The 7,693-nt window shown below is 42.1% G+C and overlaps 1 protein-coding gene across 1 annotated transcript in view; it reads right to left on the bottom strand.

Moving 5' to 3' along the window:
* Window positions 1–4,548: 4,548 nt before the first annotated feature.
* The window catches only part of METAP2 (methionyl aminopeptidase 2), a 29,427-nt gene continuing 26,282 nt past the window's right edge, over window positions 4,549–7,693 (bottom strand). Inside the window, exons 10-11 of the mRNA XM_038756814.1 lie at window positions 6,585–6,700; window positions 4,549–4,899 (exon numbers count right to left, since the gene is read on the bottom strand). Of these exons, the coding sequence (XP_038612742.1) occupies window positions 4,647–4,899; window positions 6,585–6,700 (369 nt within the window). The 3' untranslated portion in view covers window positions 4,549–4,646. The remainder of the gene's footprint in view (window positions 4,900–6,584; window positions 6,701–7,693) is intronic.

Raw genomic sequence — 7,693 nt, 5'->3', positions numbered from 1 at the left:
ATAACCACTACACCCAGGAAGGGAAAAGACGCAGGCACCCTACCTCTTTCTCCAATTTTGCACAATTCTTTCAGCTGGCAGGTATGCCAAAGAAACCACTTTTACCAACAGATTTGAGGTGGTCATTGGTTTCTCCCTATAGTGAGGAAAAAGCATCCAGTGAGGACAAACCAAAATCACCTCAAATACACGCAGGGGACCCTGAGTGGTACCGTGGAGAGTGAGGGCATAGCCGCGTGAGCGAAAATTTACCTAGTTTCAATAAGAAAGCTTGGGGCGTGCTCTCTTGCTGCCTTCGTATGGTTTATGTTAAGCGTTAACCATAGAGGTAGGTGTTTCGAATGGATTTCAGCTCCAAGTTGGTACAGACTGATTGCTGGAGATTTGATAGGTACTTAATTATCCCTCCAGTGGCTAAGGAAACGGGAAGGAAAGTCAACCCATCAGCTTTAAATAATCTGGAGAATGAGCTTCTTTGAACACCCGGGATTCAGACCTAAAACCAGCCTCACTGCTGAAATTCAAAACAAACTATCCCAAAAACCAAGGCAGTAAAAGTTGTCTTACCACCAGGAACCAAGGATTCCTACATCGTCTGGGGTGCACTGCAGTGTGGTTGGACGGACCTGTGTGTACTCAGCTGTATTAGCTGCAGTTGACTCGAACAGGAGGTGACATCCTAAATTGGGTGAGCAGTTAGTGATCCACGGGAAAAAAATCTGGTGCAGAGGTGATCTACTGTATCGCTTCATCAGGCATTCATCAGCAAGTACATTCCTGAGAAGTCAGGATTCACACAGGAGAAACTAAGAAACCTGGTCTATTCGGAAAGCCCCAGCATATGCAAGCAGTCTTCCAAACCTATCTTCTACTGGAAAATCCAGTCTCGAGACGGATATTAAACAGTATTCTGACAGTGATGATGGAATCTTCCCGGGGAAGACTATTTTGAACCTCCAGGACTGAGAACTTGTGCAAAGAAAAATCTCTGTCATAACAGTGGCTTGCACAGCCCGACTTGCAGTCTCTTGTCCCTACCAGTTGCCTTCCTGCTGGGGCAGAGTGCAAGTGTTTAGAACAGTGCTTTGCACATATTAAGCGCTTAATAAATGTCATCATCATTATTATTATTATTAATAGCAAATAAGTGGGCTTGCCACAGGCTGCCAAGTGCATGTGCCGTCTCTGCCCCAATCAGGCCTAAATTGGGCAGAACTGGGACTAAAACCCAGCTTTCCCGATTCCCCCAGCAGCGCCCAATCCGCTGGAACGATATTCTACTTGAACGAGCAAGGAAGAATCTGTTTCCAGGAATCTGTGTACTGAAACTCTGAGTCTGGAATTGAGCCATACAAAACAGCAACCGATCAAGATCAGCTGATCTTCAAGATCTGAAGGACAGGAGAACACGAGACAAGCTGAATTGCGGGACTATAGACTTACGCGTATGGTCTCAAACACAGAATTCTCACGCTAGTCAAAAATGTGCAGAAACCCCCAAAATAGATGTTTTTTCTCACTGCTAAGTCACAAGCTGGGAGGCCTGCTGGGGGCACGCTGTGCAGAAGGGTTAAGAACGAATGGATTTGAGTCAAACCTTTTCTCAAGTATTTTTCCACGTTTCCGTAACTAGTGTTCTGGAGACAAATCCAGGACAGAAGATGGCTTTGCTAGTTCCTCTTTGATCCAAATAAGGAATTGCCAGAACAATAAGCAGCCAAAACAATAAGAGGGCCCTTAGGGCGGCTGGTAGACCATCTTCACCTATAATGCAGGACGTGGGTCAGATCCTTCTCCCAACCAATAAACACACATTATCAGTCTGGCTCCTGGGAGCTTGGAGATCTGATGGACCTGCTTACCTCATCAGTATTTATTGAGCATTTGTGGAGAGAACACTGTACCAGGTGCTTGGGAACATACCAGTTAAAGGCAACGACCGGGATGCCTTAATGTCTCAATGTGCTGAAGGTAAACGCACAGTGAGATTCATTCACTCATTCAATCGTATTTATTGAGCGCTTACAGTGTGCAGAGCACTGGACTAAGCGCTTGGGAAGTACAAGTTGGCAACATATGGGGGATGCAATGGAAGGTCTGTTCCAACTCAAGCTACTGATCTTCCTATGCAGCATATTCAACCCCACCTTTGGTTCTTTCACAAATGTAATTTACTTGGTAATGGAACCTTCTGCTCAGGAGCGAACTGCAAACTTTATCAATTCCCACTTTAGCAGGCTCCTTAAAGACAGACCCCTCCTACGGTCCTTCCTACTGGTGAGCTTTACCCTAATCAAGTCGAAGAAATATAGCATTACATTCTACTCATCAGGGCGGTTTTTATACAGAAAGCCAATTAGAATCAAGTACCTTACCACAGGTCAGGGTTTGACTTCCTTTCACTTTTCTTATTTGGAAAAAGCCATCTCTAGGTACTTATGTTTTTCTATAGTATTTATCATCTCACTTCTCAACCATGAAAGTCTCACGGCTATTTGGCCGTCATTAGCTCTCTTCGGGGCAAAGATTGGCTCTTTTGCGTCTCTGGTACGTTCCCCAAGCCTCTCCGTAATTGCTGTGCGGAGGGTGCTCAATAAATACTGTTGGTAGGATACAACTCATTTATCTCACACTATTATTGCTTGGATGCACCTGTCAGGCCAGATTTCGTAGACAGATTTACAATTTTATTGCAGCAAATTGATCCCATTTTCATCAACCAGGACACATGCTCATCTGGAGAAACCAGAGATACTTATTGTAACCACAGTTCTACTGGGTTTTTTTTTTAAGCATAATGACATGGCTTCAGCTCTGTTGGACTCTGGACAAGAGAGATCTCTTCACTGGCATTTCAGCAAGTAATCAAGCCTTTCCCCTTCAAGTCAGGCATTGTACAGCTAGTGGGCTGAAGCACTTTTTACATTAAGGGGATGATCCCAAAGACAAATGGAAAATTACTGGAATAACCAATTGGAGTTCCTACATAGCTCTGGAAAACTGTAGTTACAATGAGCAACTTAAGGCACTCCCAACACAATATTTCCAGATGAGATAAAGAAAAAAACCAAAGCATCATGGATCCATGTTATGGATTTCACCACGCCTGAATAAAATTAAGTCACACTGAATTTCTCAGTATTTTAAAAATTGTAATTGGTTGTGAGTGTTTCATCTCTCCAAACACAACCAGAATGATCGGTCATTAATTTGGCCTGAAATACAGTTTCAGCTGTCACTAACCTGAATTGCTCTCGGTTGGCAAAATCTTTTCCAGCGGAACTGCGGGAATTTAAGCAGGATCGGATTTAAAAGCTTTCCTGCTTTTCAAAGTCATTCAACCTTCCATTCCTTGTCGGTCCTTCGCTAGAGAGGTTGAAGAGATCTCTCAATGCTTATTAGGAATGACGAAGAATTAAAAAGTGCTTTCTTAGGCCTGGATTACCGATTAGCAGCAGGATCATACCGCCATGAAGTTAATGCATCTTCCCATGGACTGGAACTCGTTGAAAGCCAAGAATGAAAAAGGTCTTATTACGAAAATCCACATGAGAATGTGAAGGCCAACTGCTGTTGTGTCCATGGTGATGAAAAGATGGTCTTCCTGCTTGGCTCATACATACATAGCAGGACTTGTTTTATCCTCGCTGCTTCAGCAAGAAGCTTAATCAATCATTGGTATTTACTGAATGCTTACCGCTCAGAGTGCTGTACTAAGCGCTTGAGAGAATTCAATATAAGTACCGTAGCCTAGTGGATACAGCGCAGACCCGGGAGTCTGAAGGACCCGGATTCTAATCCCAGCTCTGCCACTTGTCTGCTGTGTGACTTGGGGCAAGTCACTTAACTTCTCTGTGCCTCAATTACCTCATCTGTAAAACGGAGAGTAAGACTGTGAACCCCATGTGGGACATGAACTGTGTCCAACCTGATTAGCTTGTATCTACTCCAGCGCTTAATACAGTACCTGCTTTTATTAATTAATTAAGCACTTAAAAGCACTTAAGTGCTTTTATTTAATAAGCACTTAAATACCATAAAAAAACCACAATAGAGTTGATAGCCACAATTCCTACACTCAGGGAGCGTACAATCTAGTGGGTAGAAGTCTAGATTCCAGCTAACGCAAGCGATTCTGGACTCTGACCTCTCAGCATTTAATACGGCAAGTTTTCTGCCCACCATGATAAACAAACATTGAAATGTACCTCTTAGATCTGAAAATTTGTCTTTATTTTTTTACAAAATGGATTCCAGGAAGTTTAAAAGGCAATAATAACCAGAAGACCTAAGAGGAGAATCAGATGTTGTCATTCAAAGCATTTAAGTAGGAATATGGTAATATAAATATCTGAAAAGCATCTCTTAAAACAAAAAATTCATTCCCAACTAAAAATCGAGCTTTACAGCACATTTCCCTGAACAGAAAAAAACTCTTGAAATCTTTCTAAAGGCCTGAAGGCTTTTTCCTTGGTTGAAGGTACATTAGAAGACTTGCCTTTGATTGAATTCCTTCCTTTCCAAACGTGGGAGAGTGTTACACAGGTCCACTGTTAAAACGGACAATATGTTGCAAATTACTCTGGCATAATGCGTTCCAACAAAGCATAGGATATAAAGATGTTGAGGTGGCCTTTGATTTAAGTTTAATAGTCATCTCCTCTACTGACAACTTCTTTACATGTTGGGCGCAACAGTATGGTATGCTCAAACTGTGCTGTGTACGAGCCTTTAATGTCGCAGAGGGGTGGGTACGGATCCACTATACCCAAATCACACAGGTTCTTCAGAGCCATTAAGTATTTACTTTCTCCCAGCCGGTCTAGCCACCTGCGGCAGAACGCAAGGGTGCCAAAGTTTTCGTTGATAACGTTTAACAAGTGTTTTGCTCTTGGGAGTCTGAAAAAGAAAAAGGAAAAAAAAAAAACAAACAAACCCGGTGGATTGGCAGGTGAAAGAAAATACACTTGGAAACTCATCTCTTAAAGTTCAAACAATTGTTAACTCTTGCGGGAACCCTCTATCCCACAAGAGTGATCAGAATACACTTAAAATCTTCCTTCTCAAGGCCAGATGTTTTCTAAGGGCTTCAGAAGCTGAAGGGTGGGACCAGATTCCAAGGAACTGCAGTGCCAACTAAAATCCAAACGCGGGCATCCCTGGGTTTCAACTAATCGACGACTGGACTTCACTCCCTATGGCCATCACGAATTCTATGCCTCTTCCCAGGAAAGGTTCCCCAAAACATCTCTGATTCAGTTAACAGGAATTTGGGATGATCTGACACCTCCCATGATGGATAACAGAACTTTAATTACACTGTCCAGCTGTCATTCTCTGTGTATTTAAATGAGTCCTGGAAAGACTAAAATGAACTTGAAAATCATGGCACTGTTTGGTGGAATTTCTCGGTTTCCAAAGCTCTTTTGCATCATATATTAAATATTCAATAAGCCAATGGTCATTAAATTGTCTATCTCAAGGTTGTGCAACTGGGTGCTTATTTACTATGCCAACACATTCACAACCCTGGAAAAAACTGGCAGTGAGATTAAGTTTCTTGGTTGTTTTGCTCTTACAGATGCTCTTTAAGGAGTTTAGCATCATCAATCGTATTTATTGAGCGCTTACTGGGTGCAGAGCACTGTACTAAGCGCTTGGGAAGTACAAATTGGCAACATATAGAGACAGTTCCTACCCAACAGTGGGCTCACAGTCTAAAAGACTAAACTATTTAAAGTCTACACTTTAAATAGTCTTGTCACGTTTTGGTCCTCACGCTATACCCTTCACTGGTTTTGCACTACTCAAGTGAAGTAAAATCGACAAATTTATCCACTTGATTTTTTTTTAAATGGCATTTATTAAGCGCTTACTATGTGCCAAGCACTGTTCTAAGTGCTGGCACTGTTCTAAGCGCTCGATTTGCTTGATTTGCTCCAGGAAGGCTACCTAATGAATCATTTAGGCACCAAAGTGGATTTTTTGAGTCTGCACGGTTCATATCCGCCAAGCTCGCTCTCTTCCTCCCTTCAAGGCCCTACTGAGAGCTCACCTCCTCCAGGAGGCCTTCCCAGACTGAGCCCCCTCCTTCCTCTCCCCCTCGTCCCCCTCTCCATCCTTCCCGTCTTACCTACTTCCCTTCCCCACAGCACCTGTATATATGTATATATGTTTGTACATATTTATTACTCTATTTATTTTACTTGTACATATATATTCTATTTATTTTATTTTGTTAATATGTTTGGTTTTGTTCTCTGTCTCCCCCTTCTAGACTGAGCCCACTGTTGGGTAGGGACTGTCTCTATATGTTGCCAACCTGTACTTCCCAAGCGCTTAGTACAGTGCTCTGCACACAGTAAGCGCTCAATAAATATGATTGATTGATTGATTTGGGCTCCCTAAAAAGAGAAAAACAACTGGATAATTGCTCAGTGTTTCATTTCACTTGAACTAAGCAGACCAACCATTTTCTTTTCACATCTTTTGAGCGCTTAGCTCTCTGCAAAAATCTTTACATAACCAGAGAGCAACAAGGCCATCTTATAAAGGCTCAAAGATCATCGAAGCAGATTTCTCACCTTATTGGCACATGTCCAACATCAAAGTTCTTCATATAATGTGAACATTCCATGTCATCATGGACCACACCTTTTCCCGTGCTACCGAAAGTTTCTATGGCATATACTTCTCCTTCCTTTAAAAATAAATAAATAAAAATCAAATGACAAGCACTCAGGTACAAACTTTGATATACTGTGGTCAGTCAAAGAGTGTTTAGGGCAATAAAAAGTTATCTTTTTGCAGCAGGGTCCAGAGATGCAAAGTAAAGATTTGAGCTGTCAGAGAGCTCTGGTGCACACAGCTTCTCCTAATGATCACACATTGTACTGTACCCAATTCCTGTTGGTGGCTCTTCAGTGCCAGCTGGGCAGACAAGATTAAAAAAAAAATTAAGTAGTGTCTGCATGACTAATACCCTAACACAAACTTATTTTTTTAAATATTTTAGGCACTGTGCGCTATAAGGAAAAATCCTAGAATTATTCAAGGGACTCAATGGAGCCTAGACTCAGGCCACGTCTGACTGAGGCAGGGGTAGCAGCTTTTGGTAATAATAATAATTAATAATTAGGGTATTTAAGTGCTTACTATGCACCAGGCACTGTACTAAACACAGAGCTGCCAAACATTCATGAACAATGACCACCTCGACTGTAGGATACAGCTGAGAGGAGGCAACTGTATAGTTCTCACTCTGCATTGCATGGCTTCTCCCTCTCCCACCCCACAGAGTTTTGGGATCAGTCAGGGCTCCAGGATTTCAGTTTACGTGGGGATCCAAAACTGAGGGTTTCTGGTTATTCTGATAGAGTGAATATGGTACTTGCTTAAAAAATACAAAAACCTGTGACCTTGAGTAAAAAGCTAGGTGGCGTTTAGAGCTAAAGATGAAAGGCTATTTCATTGCTCATTTAATTCTCGAAGGTGTTTTTTGAGGTTTGCCATTTTTCCTATAGGTCACAGAAAATATCTGTCATGATGGAATCTGTCAATGGACATCTAATTAATCGTCCCAGGTTCCTGACCTACCAATTCACCGCGCAAAAACACATGTCAACCAGATTTTTAATTAACCAATAGCAATGGCAACCTTAACCCTCTTTCAGCATGAGCCCTAGTTTACAGA

This window comes from Tachyglossus aculeatus, chromosome 14, assembly GCF_015852505.1.
Source record: "Tachyglossus aculeatus isolate mTacAcu1 chromosome 14, mTacAcu1.pri, whole genome shotgun sequence".
Lineage (NCBI taxonomy): Eukaryota > Metazoa > Chordata > Mammalia > Monotremata > Tachyglossidae > Tachyglossus > Tachyglossus aculeatus.
The sequence above is the reverse complement of the archived record's forward strand: the minus strand, read 5'-3'. Positions and strand labels throughout refer to the sequence as shown.